Raw genomic sequence first — 17,327 nt, 5'->3', positions numbered from 1 at the left:
TCATGCAGCAAGGACACCTTGAGGTGAGGTGAGGTGAGGTGAGGTGAGGTGAGGTGAGGTGAGGTGAGGTGAGGTGAGGTGAAATGGGGTTTACGTTGCGTCCAAGATTTTTGCACTTATATAGCGATGTGCATGCATGTGTGTGTGGCTGCTAGTACAAGTCTGGACTGATGCCAATTTTATGGTGCTAGCCCACAGATACCATGCCGCAGTTTAACATGAATACCCCACTCAGACACAGTATAATGACTCCGAGGCGACCAGTCCATGTTTTAGCCCCTAAATGCCGAGTGTTAATCTTTAACGTTTTTTGGTATGACGTGGACGGGGATCGAACCCAAGACCATCCGCTTTCCGGGCGGACGCACTACCACTAGACCACAGAGGTGGTCTACTGTAAATGATCTTTGGAGCTGAGCTTCTCACTACCAAGCAAAATCTGAAGTGTGTTTTCAATTTGAGTGTGCAACCCCTGGAAGGATCAGTTGTGGGATCCAAATATTCTGAATTGGTTCAGGGGCCAACTAATAAACGTTTCCTGTGTTCAAGGTGTTTTAACAAACTTATCAACTGTCTAAACATAACAAATACCAGAACAATAAAAAACAAGCATTTGGATACCTTATAGTGAAACAATACAGTAGTCACGGTATAAAACAAATTAGATGAGAGCGAGACAGACAATCAATGTGCAGCATGGAGATAACTGAAGTCATGATATGTTAGACTGAACACCCTTTCATCATCTGCCCTGCTGGCTTAGAAGGTTATAACACTAAACAAGATATGTGAGTTTGCATGTTTGATTCACATCATGGAACTTACGTGTAAATTTATTTGATTTTTAACCATAAAAAAATCTATATTTAAACCAAGGATGTTTATAAATCTTTGGAGTGTAAACTCTTCAGTTAAGTTAGGAATTCTCCCAGAATGCCCTGGGCATGGACACTAGCAACTGAGTTTGTGGGCATTCCAGTATTTGAAGAAACGTAAGATCTATACGATGACATCACTAATGGGTTATTGTTGATGTATAAGAATATCTAGTAGACTCACCCTTGGTGGAGTTGAAGCTGTTTCCATCTGTGACGTTGAGGACGCCGCTGACGATGTTGAAGTCCGTAAAGCTGAGGGCCAGGACCTTGTCTAGTGTTTGTGGCAGCCCCTGGATGAGGTACTGACACGTTAAGGGTCCCTGACCAGGCAGGTAGAAGGGAGCGAAAACCCTCCCAGCGTACTGTAGCTCCATGTGCAGGAGACAATCTACAGAGAGAAACTATGCTAAAGCAAACATCAAGCAAGGGACTAAAGTACTAGTATCTGCATTGAAATATCTTCTACTGGATCTGTCAAACACATATATCATGTTGCAATCAGATTCTAAAAGTTTTATTGACAAACACACAGGATGTTCATCAAAGCAAAGCAAAAAATCAGAATGTAATAGCCACCTCAATAACAATGTTATAAGCACTTCCGGTTTAATATCACCTCCAGTCTAATAACATCACTTCCGGTTTAATAACATCCTTTCAGATTTAATAACATCACTTCCGGTTTAATAACATCACTTCCAGTTTAACAACATCACTTCAGGTTTAATAACATCACTTTCAGTTTAATAACATCACTTCTGTTTCAAAAACATCACTTCAAGTTTAATAACATCACTTCCAGTTTAATAACATCACTTCCGGTCTAATAACATCACTTTTAGTCCAATAACATCACTTCTGGTCTAATAACATAACTTCCAGTTTAATAACGTTTAATAACATCACTTCTGGTTTAATAACATCACTTTCGGTTTAATAGCATCACTTCCAAACTTCAGTGGAAGTCAAATCCAGCCCAAACCTCCAAACATCCCCATTTACATGTGGCAATAAACAATCCCATCAGAACACAGTGAGTGAGTGAGTGAGTGAGTGAGTGAGCAAGTTTAAATTTACTGATGCATCCACATTAGTTCAGCCATATAGTGACGAGAACAAGTAATATATACATGAATGAGTCATGAATGCAAAGTTATGTTTAAAAACAAATTTAATCAAACAGATTTGGGCATAACCAAATTTTATACAGTTTAAAATGGACACAGTGACATATATCATGAGCATCAATGACACGCATTCAAACAAGTCACCGAGCCTGACCACAAAATCCATTAAGTCGCCTCATATGACAAGGATAGGTTGCTTGGGACTTTTTCTACATAGGAATCCTCCACTGATAGTCCTCCACATACTAAGAATTGACGTCAATACTATCTGCATTTATGGAGGTATAGTTGACACATGAACAACAGTATTATGCTGGAATAAATAAATTGAAAGTGATTCTGTGGCATTGGCTAACAAAGCAATATATTTTGCTTTTGTTTCCCTAAACCGAAAAGAAATGTAGGTAATGGCCAAACTGTTTCCTGATTCGCTGATAATAGAATGGGCACGGCTTGTGTTGCAAATATAAATGAAATTAAATAAAAAAACAATAATTACTTCACAGACTGCTTACTTAGTGATTAACACACACAAAACTGCAGACAACTGTATGAAATGAGTGATATCATTCAGTGGAATAATGCAACACAAGCCCCTCCCATTCTATTATTAGCATATGCATGTAAACAATTGGGACACTCCTCCCACATTAAACTGACACGCCGTGATTAAACTGGAATACTGTTCAAAGTAACGTTAAACACAACTCACTCGCTCAGTCATGAATGAAATATAACACGTCAACGCCAAAGTATAGCCAGTTTCCATTATCCGCTGAAACAGGTTCCAGTGGTGAAAAAGATGGTGAAAATGATGTGAATGGACCATTGGAAATCAGCGATGACACCACGTGTTCGCGAAAAAAGAAATCATATCCCAACTGGTAGTGAGTGAGTGAGTGAGTGAGTGAGTGAGTGAGTGAGTGAGTGAGTGAGTGAGTGAGTATGGTTTTACGCCGCTTTTAGCAATATTCCAGCAATATCAAGTCGGGGGACACCAGAAAAGGGCTTCACACGTTGTACCCATGTCGGGAATCGAACCCGTGGCGTGGTGTGACGAGCGAACGCTCTAACCACAAGGCTACCCGACCCCCACCCCAGTCAGGAAACAGTAATTTCAAATGGTGCGTGGACTATCAGCTATTTAGAACAGGAAGCTAAAACAGAAACAATGCAGGAAGGCGACAAGGTTCACTTCTGCTAAACAAATGTTATTGTAGATAACTGACCTTTGGTGTCATATCTGAAGGCCAGGCCTACAGTGACGTTTGACGCCTGGGAATACTCAATACGTATTTTTTTAGAGAAGGCCACCACAAGAAAAGAATCTGAAATAGAAACAGACGTGATAGAAAGATAAACCATGGCAACAAAAGACATAAGAACTGATAACAGAATCTGGCATTGCTGCATTCCTTGAGGTAATCATGATACTGATTTTGTCAGAGCTGTTTATTATTCCGGTAGGGCTCGTGTTTACCAGGACATCAGAAAATACACTTTTTGTCAAACATTTAAACATCTTTGTAAAAAATAAATAAAATGATTTACTCAGTAAATTAAATTTAGTAAATCGATTATTACTTCATATACTTCTAGCCAACAGGGACAGAACAGGTCTATAATAGACTGCAGGCAAAAGTAATACTTACTTGGTATTCCTCATATAGGATATAGACAATACAGTAAAGACTCAGTTAATAATCTCTAAAAACACAACGCCTCATGTAGTGGACTGTCTGATGAGAGGTTCGATGCCATGTTTACACAACCAAAGAAGTTAACCCCATCAGTTTCAAGGAGCGGATTTCATCTGTGGTAGGACTCCACACGCGCTCCATGGCCCAGTTACACAAAGCAACCTGAGTGTTAAAACATTCATAACTCCATCCATTTACGATCATCATACAGCTAGGAGAATCATTACTCGCATTCTTTAACATACACTTACGATCATCATCGTGCTAAGATGACTGTAACTCCCATTCTCTAACATACACTTACGATCATCATCGTGCTAAGATGACTGTAACTCCCATTCTCTAACATACACTTACGATCATCATTGTGCTAAGACAACTGTAACTCCCATTCTCTAACATACACTTACGATCATCATTGTGCTAAGACAACTGTAGCTACCATTCTCTAACATACACTTACGATCATCATTGTGCTGAGATGACTGTAGCTACCATTCTCTAACATACACTTACGATCATCATTGTGCTGAGATGACTGTAGCTACCATTCTCTAACATACACTTACGATCATCATCGTGCTAAGATGACTGTAACTCCTATTCTCTAACATACACTTACGATCATCATTGTGCTATGACAACTGTAACTCCCATTCTCTAACATACACTTACGATCATCATTGTGCTAAGACAACTGTAGCTACCATTCTCTAACATACACTTACGATCATCATTGTGCTGAGATGACTGTAGCTACCATTCTCTAACATACACTTACGATCATCATTGTGCTGAGATGACTGTAGCTACCATTCTCTAACATACACTTACAGCCATCATTGGGCTAAGACAACTGTATCAGTAACCACCATTCTTTAACATACACTTACAGCCATCATTGTGCTAAGATGACTGTAACTACCATTCTCTAACGTACACTTACAAACATCATTGCGCTAAGACAATTGTAACTCCCATTCTTTAACATCTACTATACTACGACCATCACAGTGCTACGATCGCTTTGTGGAATGGGACCCATTAACATGAACAATGAAGTCTCATACCCTTCTTCCCTGTGGCGTTGATGACCTGTGAGTGGTTTCCGTCACCATCGTACACGACCAAGTAGTCTGCCGTGCCCAACAGGAACTGGCTGAAGACGATGGAAGTCTGGCCGGTGTTCTTACGGCTGATCTGCCAGGTACAGTTGCCGGGCCCGGTGGTGTTTAAGCTGTAGTCTCCTACGGGGGCGGTGAAGTTCCGGTCACATGATGCTGGGGGACAGGAGTGAGTCCAGAAATCACACTTGTGGTACCACCAGCTACTCTACTATATATGAATCACATCTAAGACATCATCAAGGGCTTCTATATGTACTCCAGTGAAGGTATTTCTACACTGTATCATCACCTTGTCTGACATAACTTTTGATTATTATTCAGGCCAACCCAGTATCTTCCCTTGTTTTAAAGAAGAGCCTTTCTATTTTTTACAAAAGAAGTAAATCTTAAAATAATGCTATATTAAGTTGAAAAATATATCTTTGACGCGTGTTTGAAACTTTGATACAAGATTTATACATAATGCATCAGGAAGGGCTTCAAAAGTATCAGGATTCTTATCACTGTGTTGTCACCATGGTGATGGATCAACATACAGTCAGTTCCTGAACATTCATACTTTGGCTTCAGACTTTTGACATTTTTTGAGAAAATTTGTAAAACAAATATAAAAGTGTGTCTGGCCTATACATTGAGAAAGCACAAACAGGAACTGTAAGACGGACTACTGGGATGGGAGCATGTTCAGGAGGTTAAGACGTCCCCTGGGGGGAATTCCTGTCGTGAGACTCAACCTACCTGCCACATCCGTAGACGCCTGGGCTGCAGTCCCAGCTGTTAGAGAAATAGCATCAACACCATTAAACTTAGGAGTGTGTCAGATAACATCACAGCAAAATATGAAACAAGAAAACATTGATGCGAGGCATGAACACTGACCCACAGAAAGTCTTTGTTCCTCAAAATATATTTACAATAAAATATATTTCCGAAAATGTTTAATCAACACATGCATGTTTAAACAATTTTCACACAATTGGTTTAAATTTATTCACTGTTTTACATCTTAAACCATGTTTTTGACTACTTTGCAATTACCTCCCTTACATCTGTACATACTTAATTTGATGAACAATGTCTGTCCACAGTAAATGAGTGCAGTACCCTATTCAAGCTGGAACAAGGTCAGGCTGCATACCGCTTGTAATGAAACCTGCATGTAGGCTCTGTCTCCTTTCCATTATTGCGGTAAACTTTCAAACACATGTCATGTATTTCAGGGTTCAAATACTAAAACTGAACAACTAAATGCATATTGGGAATTCTAAGAACAAGCAGACATGTTAGGGCAGAGCAAAATCTGAGGAAAAATATAACATTTTGGATAGCATTCTCAATGTACCACATTTACCGTGTTAAGCACACGACTCCTGTGAGCACCCCCTGCCAGTAATCTTCATAAGCACCCAATAGCAGACCGAACATTTACACGACAGTTCATATTTTCTTATGAATATTTCAGTTTTACAGAAAACAGCAGCGTAGAAGGGGCCTAAATTGCCAAATGACTAATATCAAAACATTTTCAGTTTCATTGACATTTAAGGTTTACACATATTACAGTGTTATTTATGTCAATATATAATATATAATGGTAGCAAATGTTTCTGACTAAATCAGGATATATCCTCCCATGGCGCTGTAGCTCATCTAACTCTGCCTGTTGTCAACAGTTACATATGTAAACAAAGACACAGTCACTGGAATACACTTCCGATCAGCAGTGATACTCAAATAGTTTCTTCATCAGAGTTAAAATGGTTGAGGGCCAATGGATGACTTTGAAAGAACTGTGCAACTCATTTGAACAAAGTTTCAAATAAATCTGCCATAATGAACGTAAGCTTGTATAACCTTGTTGCAAACTACACTTTCTTTCTCCAAAATTTCAAATCCAATCTCACTGAACATGTTGAAAACAGATCTTAGTTCTCGCTACCCCTAAACAAAGATCTGAGGACATCCCATTATGGGTCACGTCAGAATGACCTTTCACGAACTTTGATCGACCAATGAAATGACTTACAAGAAGTCAACATTAGCCAATCAAAACGCAGCTTTCTCAAGCTTTATGGAACTAGTTTCAAACTTTCATTTCGGACTACGCTTGAAAAAAGTGTTGACAAATTTCTCAATTAAAAATTTGAAAACTGAACAACAAACATTCTGGAATGTCTAATAGTAATATATGGTCGAGATTATATGGCAGTTCTTCCCACGTGCTGTGCAACGTCTCTTCTGTGCAAATGTTTATCCGTTGAAGCGAGAGACAGACGGTGATTCTGATGGAATCAGTCGTACAGCCGTAACTGTCATTCAGCATACCCCGTGTTAACCGTATCGAGGTTGTATGATTAGAAAACACATTGTGACTGTCACTTTCCTGATCCGCTCTGATTGGTCGGATGACAAGTCGTCCTGGCGTGACCTGTAATGGGATGTCCTCAGACCTTTGTTTAGCAGTAACAAGAACTAAGATCTGATTTTAATGAGATTGTTTGAACTCTAAAGCTAAGATTCGATAGGTAGATTCTTATGCAGCATGACTACACGAAATGCTGAAATAATAGGAACAAGGTAAACTTCATTATACCATTCCATACGTGTGGATAAACATAACTTGTTAGTATGGTTCAGAAACTTGAACAAAATAGTAACAGATTCAGTTTCTAGGAAACCCCTCCTATTTTCCTACTCTACATCCTCCAAGGTCATCTACATTTGGCTGACTTGGATCGAATCAGTTGGCTGACTTCCAGAGAGTCACCGATCTTCCTCTGGGGTTTGTTGCGATGAGTTGGCAAAATTCACTACTTTTAACTTCGTTATCACCAAATATATAATGCAACCATGGGTCGAAGTGCAAACAGATAACTTACGTTCCATGCATGAACACCCTAAGAATGTATTAAACACAACTATTTGCTTGTTACTCACTTACAAACGCACCTTCAACGACAGCCTTTGGCTGGGAAAAGACCCTGGGAATATATGATTGCAAACGCACCTTTAACGACAGCCTTTTGCTGTGAAAAGGCCCTGGGAATATATTAATAGCAAACGCACCTTCAACGACAGCCTTTTGCTGTGAAAAGACCCTGGGAATATATTAATAGCAAACGCACCTTCAACGACAGCCTTTGGCTGGGAAAAGATCATGGGAATATATTAATAGCAAACGCACCTTCAACGACAGCCTTTGGCTGGGAAAAGACCCTGGGAATATATTAATAGCAAACGCACCTTCAACGACAGCCTTTTGCTGGGAAAAGACCCTTGGAATATATTAATAGCAAACGCACCTTCAACGACAGCCTTTTGCTGGGAAAAGGCCCTGGGAATATATTAAACGAAACTATCTGCTTCTTATTCACTGACAAACACGCCTTCAACGACAGCCTTTCGCTTTTTTTTGTCTTCCTCGCAACATTTTGCCTTGTTCTCCACCAAACTTGACTTTGGCAAATATACTTTGACCAAGCCTTTAGAAGGACATTTAGCCTATGAAATGTGTTATTAACACATGAACTGCATGAAGGGTCCTTTATTAAAAGCATCAATTGATATTCTGGAGACACAACACAGACAGTCAGCAGTCTGGACCAGTTCGGAGCCATGTTTTCAGCAAAGAACTCACAGAGGAAAAAACAAACATACTGCTTACAGATATATAACCAGTATGTGTTTTTACAGAACTTATTCTGCATCTGCATGCTGCAATCCGAATAAAGTTGCTGAATAAGAATCTTTGATGTAAGGAATCCTAGCTTAAGTCTCGTATACCTTCTGAGATCATGGTGGATTCTAAATAATTTACTAAAATTGTTTTCAATCCATGCTGTAGTTTTCAATTTATAGGTCACACAAATGTTTAAGTAAAAACAATTCTAAGGGAAAAAAAATGAAAGAGCTGTGTTTTTTCAGAAAATCCGAATATTGAAATTCTATGGTTAGAAATATAGAAAGTGTTCACCAACTATGAAAAGAATCCAAGAAGTGTTTGCAAGATTGCACAAAGAAATGTCCTCGGTTGGACAGATGGACGGAATTCCTTGGTATAGCTATATACCCCCTTTAAGGTCAGAGGTATAATAAATCAGTTGGAGGTTCATTCCTTCAGGAGGTTCACAGATGAAGCCAAGCCACAACCTCATTTGGAGCTGCCATCCTGGGAAACAGTATCGTAACAGTTCGTTCTCAGCACACACTAAACATCTCAGTACATGCCCTGATGAAGCTGCCACTTCACCATCACCTCTCACCACAGCATCAACATCATCAGGGCATGCAATGAACACATATCTGACCAGACCTTCTTGTTGAGAAGGTTCCAGTGAGAGGTACAGTACCTGAGAATGATGCCACACACAGGAGAAGCAGCAGACCACCAACACCTCCGGGATACATCTTGGGTGTTTTTCAGTCTGAAACCAGGAAGTGTAAACTGACATGGCCTTGCTAATAGATTTACAACTACATGACAGACTGCACCACTCTCCTACCCAGAGTTCCTTGCGGCTGGCAGCCAGCCAGCATAGTACCTTTGCCACAGGCCAGCGCCATGTGATGATTCGTCACATCTTTTACAGTCCATTCAAGATATTGCATATGCTGTTCATCCGTTTCATTTTTGACAAGCTTTCACATTGTGATAAACAAATGTCAAAGAATGGTTACGGTTCATTTAGAAAGTATCCTAAAACGTGAAAATCTACTTGCTTTTGCGTAGTTATCGTTTGTTTATATTGGTTGTACGGCTGAACGTGCTGTCATCGAAGCCCTACGGAGAGCTAGCGATACGGACACTTCAATGTATAAATATATATTGTCATGCAACTCACTGTCGCAGTTGTGGTAGCATATCTAAATAATCATGCAAAACAATATGTAAAGCATATACCAAATACTTGCATTAGTCCGTTCTATACAGATTTCTGTAAAAGCGCGTTTTGTTTACAAACAAGAGAAAAGTCCGGTCACGTGATATGCAAATTAGCCTGTGGCAGTGTTGTTATGCTGAGTCACCACTGCGACGGAGTGTGAGACTGCACATCTAACTCCCCATGACTCTTTAATGTCCTGTTGCTGTATGCATATAAGAAATATAGGACGAGTAGGAGTTGTTTATCGTATAATAAAACACTGCAGGGAGAATAAACAATGTTTTTTTGTACAATAAACAACGACCACAAGTCATGTATTTCCTACACGATATATCAACATTATGCAAGCCTCTTCAAGGGTGATGATGACATGTACAAGCTTTGAAACTATTTACCCGTATTTAAATAATGATGACTACCTCAATAGAATCCAACCACGGCAATGTCGGACAAGTCCATTTTTGGCACAGGTGGGTATTTCCCACATATTTTCACAATCCTCATGTTGATTACCTGTACCTGTTCTCCCAATACCGATTGTCATATCTCTCATGCTTTGGGATGCTATCTCATATAAGCCCATAAAACAGTGATAGCCGGGGTTTTATGTTCACATAAAAAAGTGGGTGTCCAGGGGATCCCCAATAGTTAACATAAAGGGTCCCTACAGGCAATATGAGGGTCGTGTACAGTAATGAAATGGTGTAGTGTACTGTACGTTTAGATAAATACTTTAGAGTCTGGAATGAATCCATGTGGACAGTGGTCATGATTGATGGGTGAAATGACAGACATCCATAACTGCTCTTGATGCACCGAAGAGGTTGCAAGGCCAGCTCTAGACATGTGAGAGTGACAATGGCATCTAGTGGTGGTCACCTGCTGGGCAACCACTAATGGGCCAAAGCTGTATACGCCTCCACATCCTCTAAGGCAACATTTCACAGGCGGTGGCTGGCGAAAATGGTGGCTGTGAAGCGCATTGGTGCATGCAAGCGCCCAGGTCACGTGCGGGTTGCTGGCTCTCGGAGGATCCAGTCCCACGGCCTCGTACGCCTGAAGCATGATGGCTCGAAGCCAGAGAGCAAAGGTGTTACGACTGACTTCAACCGGTATACCATGTTGTCCATGGCTATTTTTGGAGCGTCGAAAAAATATCTCAGCGCCCTCACTGGACATAGTAGGAGTTCCTGTTCATCCTTAGATCCCACTATTGAAGAGAGGGGCAGAATGAGGAAGGATCTGTCGGGCTGTCCTAGGAGTTGGTTCTTGGCTATAGAGTCGGAGTATGAGACTGTCGGATTAACGGGTCTAAACAGCACTGATTAAATTGGTTCCCATCATTTGTGTCGGATAAAGCCGATTGTCGGATTAAGGAGATTTGACTGTAGAAAGGTTATAAAATGACACCAAATGGAGAGGTTCAAAGGGCGGGCCTCTCAATATGTGAGGACCACGTTGAGGTATCACACTGGGGGCATAAACTTGGCCTTCTGTTCTTTCAGTTGGAAGGAACGAAGTGAGGCTTGGAGTTCCAGGATCCTCTGCATTTTTCAATCTTCTGGAACTACCAAGAAGAGTTGAGTGCCACATGGAATGTCATGATAGAGCTACCTTTCACATGACGCATGTGGTGCAAGAATAGAAGAAATCTGGCCAAGAATCATGGAGACGCTGAGGTTGGGTCCCGGTGTTTTTCCTTGCCTGAAGTAGCACCACTTATCATCATACAGACTCATGGTAGAAGGTCTATGTGCCAGGGTAATAGCCCTTGCCGCCCTAGCTGAGTAGGCTTTGGCACTTAAGGCTATTTGTAGATGGACCAGATGTGCAGATGCAACCTTGGAGCCAGGTGTACTGGTGGCGGAAAAGCGTACACTTTAAGTCCTTTCCAGGGGGTACACATTGTACCCATGTCGGGAATAGAACCCAGGTCTTCGGTGTGACGAGCGAACGCTTTAACCACTAAGCCACCCGACCAGCCACCAGATGCTGAAGGGGCTGGATACCATGGCATGTACTGTTGCAGTATCTGCAAATACAGGAACCATGCCGAGTCCATATAAGGCGCCGGGTACGTCTGGGGGAGGCGTCTGTTGGAAGGCAGGTAGTCTGAAACCTTGGAGGAGCCTATGAGCCTGCATAGGTCCCGTGTAGGGGTCTACATCTGTGGGATAGACACATTCGGGTCCATAGGTGCCACGTCTGGCATCATTGTAGCGGGGGCAGCCATGAAGATCGGGGTCACAGAGGTGAACATGGAGAACATTGGCACCTGGGACGACGATTCTGGGGTGGCTGTCGTAAAGGGGATGACAGCCTAGCATGCTCAGAATCATCAGACATTTTTTAGCGACAGTGTTGACATGCCTGCTGGGTCTTCTGTTTCTTAAACGCTTGGATGTATTTTGCGAAAGCTGTGGGGAAAGTGGGAGACAGTCTTTACATTTTAAAGTCTGGGTGCAGGTGGATGTGCAATTTTGGCCAAAAGGATGGGGATCCCACCCAGACTAATTAAGGCGACCCTTGCCACACGTTGGCATGTATCTGCAGTCACAGCAAAGAGTAATCAAAATGTGTCCCCTCCTCATGATGAATGCTAATATCGTTTGTCCCAGGCATTTGGGTTTTTGAAAAATAAGTTTATGTAAAAAACTTTAAAAGCATGATTCAATGATAATGTGAGAGTTCAACACACAGATCTTCCTTCTATGGGTGCTTATCTGTGATGTCACCCCTTCCCTGGTCACATGGGAGCTGTGTGATAGGGTTGTCCTCTCAGCTACTTGGAACAACTTCTTCTTCCGAAAGATCTCACTTGGGTCTTTCTCTCAGTCAAGAACAAGCAGTAAATGCATTAAGGAGTAATGCAGGATAATTGCATTGACTGCCATATCAGCCTAGCAGGGGGCATAATACAGGTCTGCATAACACACCCTGGGATATGACCGTCTCCATGTTGGCTTTATTGCACATACACAATGCCTCATATCATTGATGGGTATACGATCAAAGTTTTTACAACCATTACAATAAGCTGTTCCTCTGGTTAAAGCTCACTCACTTCAATTCGACACCTAGGTACTACCCCTGGTATTCAAACCTGTACCGGGGTAGTAATTTTTTTATGTGGGGATAGAAACAAATCGTTTCACACCATTTAACCTAGAAATCATAAATTTATTCTGCATGTTGAAAAAACTGATTTCAAACAGGATGCAAACATGAGCAGGTCGCCATGCTCTCCTGAACATGTATGTCATACCATCAACAGTCCCCACACAGCCACTTGATTCTCAAACGTCCCTATGCTGCTGTAGGCAGGAAATTAGGACAAGCAAAGTCACATCTGGGTCTTTATCTTCACACCTTGATGCAGGGGTTGAAAATAAACATGTGCCATGGAATTACTTCTCTCCAGGTGAGCCGTTATCTGTAGGAGAAGAGAGTTCCAAATGTTTTCATGTCTATGTTTTGATGGGAGGGGAAATGTGGCATCATCATATCTTAAACTTTTAACAATCAACTTGATCAACAATAGCAACACACAACAGATGGAATATTGCTGTGTGCTGTGCTAACAAACATAACTGGAATATTGCTGAGAGTTGTTTTAAACAACATCCACTGCTGGAATATTGCTGAGTGATGTTTTAAACAACATCCACGGCTGGAATATTGCTGAGTAATGTTTTAAACAACATCCACGGCTGGAATATTGCTGAGAGTTGTTTTAAACAACATCCACTGCTGGAATATTGCTGAGTGATGTTTTAAACAACATCCACGGCTGGAATATTGCTGAGTAATGTTTTAAACAACATCCACGGCTGGAATATTGCTGAATGTGATGTTAAACACCATCCACAGCTGGAATATTGCTGAGTGTTGTTTTAAACAACAACCACAGCTGGAATCTTGCTCAATGTGATGTAAAACAACAACCACAGCTGGAATATTGCTGAGTGTGATGTTAAACAACAACCACAGCTGGAATCTTGCTGAATGTGATGTTAAAACACCATCCACAGCTGGAATATTGCTGAATGTGATGTTAAACAACATCCACAGCTGGAATATTGCTGAGTGTGATGTTAAACAACAACCACAGCTGGAATCTTGCTGAATGTGATGTTAAACAACATCCACAGCTAGAATCTTGCTGAATGTGATGTTAAACACCATCCACAGCTGGAATATTGCTGAGTGTTGTTTTAAACAACAACCACAGCTGGAATCTTGCTCAATGTGATGTAAAACAACAACCACAGCTGGAATATTGTTGAATGTGATGTTAAACAACATCCACAGTTAGAATCTTGCTGAATGTGATGTTAAACACCATCCACAGCTGGAATATTGCTGAGTGTTGTTTTAAACAACAACCACAGCTGGAATCTTGCTGAATGTGATGTTAAACAACAACCACAGCTGGAATATTGCTGAGTGTGATGTTAAACAACAACCACAGCTGGAATATTGCTGAGTGTGATGTTAAACAACAACCACAGCTGGAATATTGCTGAATGTGATGTTAAAACACCATCCACAGCTGGAATATTGCTGAATGTGATGTTAAACAACATCCACAGCTGAAATATTGCTGAATGTGATGTAAACAACATCCACAGCTGGAATATTGTTGAATGTGATGTTAAACAACAACCACAGCTGGAATCTTGCTCAATGTGATGTAAAACAACAACCACAGCTGGAATATTGCTGAATGTGATGTTAAACAACATCCACAGCTAGAATCTTGCTGAATGTGATGTTAAACACCATCCACAGCTGGAATATTGCTGAGTGTTGTTTTAGACAACAACCACAGCTGGAATCTTGCTCAATGTGAAGTAAAACAACAACCACAGCTGGAATATTGCTGAATGTGATGTTAAACAACATCCACAGCTAGAATCTTGCTGAATGTGATGTTAAACACCATCCACAGCTGGAATATTGCTGAGTGTTGTTTTAAACAACAACCACAGCTGGAATATTGCTGAATGTGATGTTAAACAACAACCACAGCTGGAATATTGCTGAGTGTGATGTTAAACAACAACCACAGCTGGAATATTGCTGAATGTGATGTTAAAACACCATCCACAGCTGGAATATTGCTGAATGTGATGTTAAACAACATCCACAGCTGAAATATTGCTGAATGTGATGTAAACAACATCCACGGCTGGAATATTGTTGAATGTGATGTTAAACAACATCCACAGCTGGAATCTTGCTGAATGTGATGTTAAACAACAACCACAGCTGGAATCTTGCTGAATGTGATGTTAAACACCATCCACAGCTGGAATATTGCTGAATGTGATGTTAAACAACAACCACAGCTGGAATATTGCTGAATGTGATGTTAAACAACATCCACAGCTGAAATATTGCTGAATGTGATGTAAACAACATCCACGGCTGGAATATTGTTGAATGTGATGTTAAACAACATCCACAGCTGGAATCTTGCTGAATGTGATGTTAAACAACAACCACAGCTGGAATCTTGCTCAATGTGATGTTAAACACCATCCACAGCTGGAATATTGCTGAATGTGATGTTAAACAACAACCACAGCTGGAATATTGCTGAATGTGATGTTAAACAACATCCACGGCTGGAATATTTTTAAATGTGATGTTAAACAACATCCACAGCTGGGATATTGCTGAATGTGATGTTAAACAACATCCACAGCTGGAATATTGCTGAATGTGATGTTAAAACACAATCCACAGCTGGAATATTGCTGAATGTGATGTTTAACAACAACCACAGCTGGAATATTGCTGAGTGTGGTGTTAAACAAGAAACACAGCTGGAATATTGCTGAATGTGATGTAAAACAACATCCACAGCTGGAATATTGGCGGAAGACTTCCAATTGTATGCGGCCTTCACACAGAGACTCCGTGGAAAGACCGCTTCTGTTTATTCTGCCATGCCTGAATATGTTGAGGCTGAACTGCATGTATTGTTGACATGTTGAGCCAAGAAGAGAATGTTTTGCTCATAATCTCATCAATTCACCAACAACTGAAACCTTTGTAAGACTTATGTCAACTGACAATATCCATTACAACAATATTTCATTGTATCAACATACTTAGATGTTGTTAACTTCTTAAAATAAAAGTAAAATATAAATTCAAACAAATGATATTCACACAAAAAAAATTTTTCAATCAAACACACCATTTTTAAATTTGTGCATCATCAAAAGATGAAAATATATTTGTAGATGCTTTAACTAATATTTGCAAAGTAATAACGGTTTAAAGACTACAGGTTTGGTAAACTGGAAATTTCCCAAATGTTTTGTGTAATATGAAAACTCTGATACAATCTCAAACTTCACGTTCACCATCTAAACTCATGATTATGCCATCTTAATCTTTCACACAAACCTCTTCAAAACTCACACCCTGTCCTGCATACCTCCTCTAGTAACAGTACTTTTACTGTTAGCTTCATATAAAAATACACCATCATGCTCATGCTCAGTTCTAAAAAAAACTTCAAGATGCTTAGACATGTTTTCTTGAAATGGCTACCTGATTCTTTGAAATACCGACCCAATAACAGTAGGTAGGTTCAGACAAAGAGTGCAAAAAGATTATTAGCAATGTTCAGGCAATTTCAAGTGTGACATCATTCTTGTTTTGGTGTAACGTGCACATACGCAGCTGCCATCTTAGATGTGACCACACGTCACATGTCATGCATCGTGCCCTGTGTTTGCACACACATACACTCACATTTACATAAGTAAAATTTACATTAATTTTTAACATTATTATAAAAGTAATATCAACACGAGTAATTCATAACCAAAGAAATAGAATGACTTAACTACACATGACAATAAGTTAATCGCGAAGAATAAAACGAAACTAGACTAAGTAATCGTGACAATTTCCATATTACAAAGACTTGTCACACGTTGACATTCGTTGAAACATATCTATAGCAAATGCATTATATCTATGTTATGACAATTCTTAATCATCTCTTGGAAACAAACCTTTGATCTGCAAAATAGTCAGTAACAACGTTAGTCTCTCGCAACCTCCTTGCACACTCAGTCATGCATGACCAACCCTGTTGGAGTTATACGCCCCTTCCAAATGCAAAGTACTTTCCGTCAGAAATAATAAGCTTAGTAACAAACTCGACAGGAACGTTACCAGCTCGTAACGTCTACTGTAACAATGGATTCGAAGACACAATAGCTTTGATTCAGGGATATAAATAAAGCATCGATGTTTGATTGCGTGGCATCGTATCAAATAGTGTTACCTGTCCTTGACATAGATCTATATGTTATCTTGTAGAATGGTCCTAGACGATCTGGTTACCGTGTTGTAGATAGCTGAAATCACTCCCCCTCGGCTTAGCGCACTCCACTCTCGCAGGCCCAAATCACTCCCCTTACTATACTGAACCAAATTAAAATCTTCACAATCCTAAAATTTTAACATTTTGACCAGTTATCATTGTGGGCCCTTATTGTGTATTTAAACAGTAATGGCCACGTATTGTCTTCAGATAACACCCATTTTTGTGCAGGTGAATCGATCAAAATCATGTGCAAAGCAC

The 17,327-nt window shown here is 40.3% G+C and overlaps 1 protein-coding gene across 1 annotated transcript in view; it reads right to left on the bottom strand.

Moving 5' to 3' along the window:
- The window catches only part of LOC139472975 (cubilin-like), a 63,378-nt gene extending 46,538 nt beyond the window's left edge, over nucleotides 1-16,840 (bottom strand). The window contains exons 1-6 of the mRNA XM_071255464.1: nucleotides 16,753-16,840; nucleotides 9,182-9,256; nucleotides 5,571-5,606; nucleotides 4,776-4,985; nucleotides 3,235-3,333; nucleotides 1,060-1,266 (exon numbers count right to left, since the gene is read on the bottom strand). Coding sequence (XP_071111565.1) covers nucleotides 1,060-1,266; nucleotides 3,235-3,333; nucleotides 4,776-4,985; nucleotides 5,571-5,606; nucleotides 9,182-9,239 — 610 coding nt within the window. The 5' untranslated portion in view covers nucleotides 9,240-9,256; nucleotides 16,753-16,840. The remainder of the gene's footprint in view (nucleotides 1-1,059; nucleotides 1,267-3,234; nucleotides 3,334-4,775; nucleotides 4,986-5,570; nucleotides 5,607-9,181; nucleotides 9,257-16,752) is intronic.
- Nucleotides 16,841-17,327: the final 487 nt, after the last annotated feature.

The sequence above is a fragment of the Haliotis cracherodii genome, unplaced genomic scaffold (genome assembly GCF_022045235.1).
Source record: "Haliotis cracherodii isolate W230 unplaced genomic scaffold, xgHalCrac1.p SCAF_26, whole genome shotgun sequence".
Classification (NCBI taxonomy): domain Eukaryota; kingdom Metazoa; phylum Mollusca; class Gastropoda; order Lepetellida; family Haliotidae; genus Haliotis; species Haliotis cracherodii.
The sequence above is the reverse complement of the archived record's forward strand: the minus strand, read 5'-3'. Positions and strand labels throughout refer to the sequence as shown.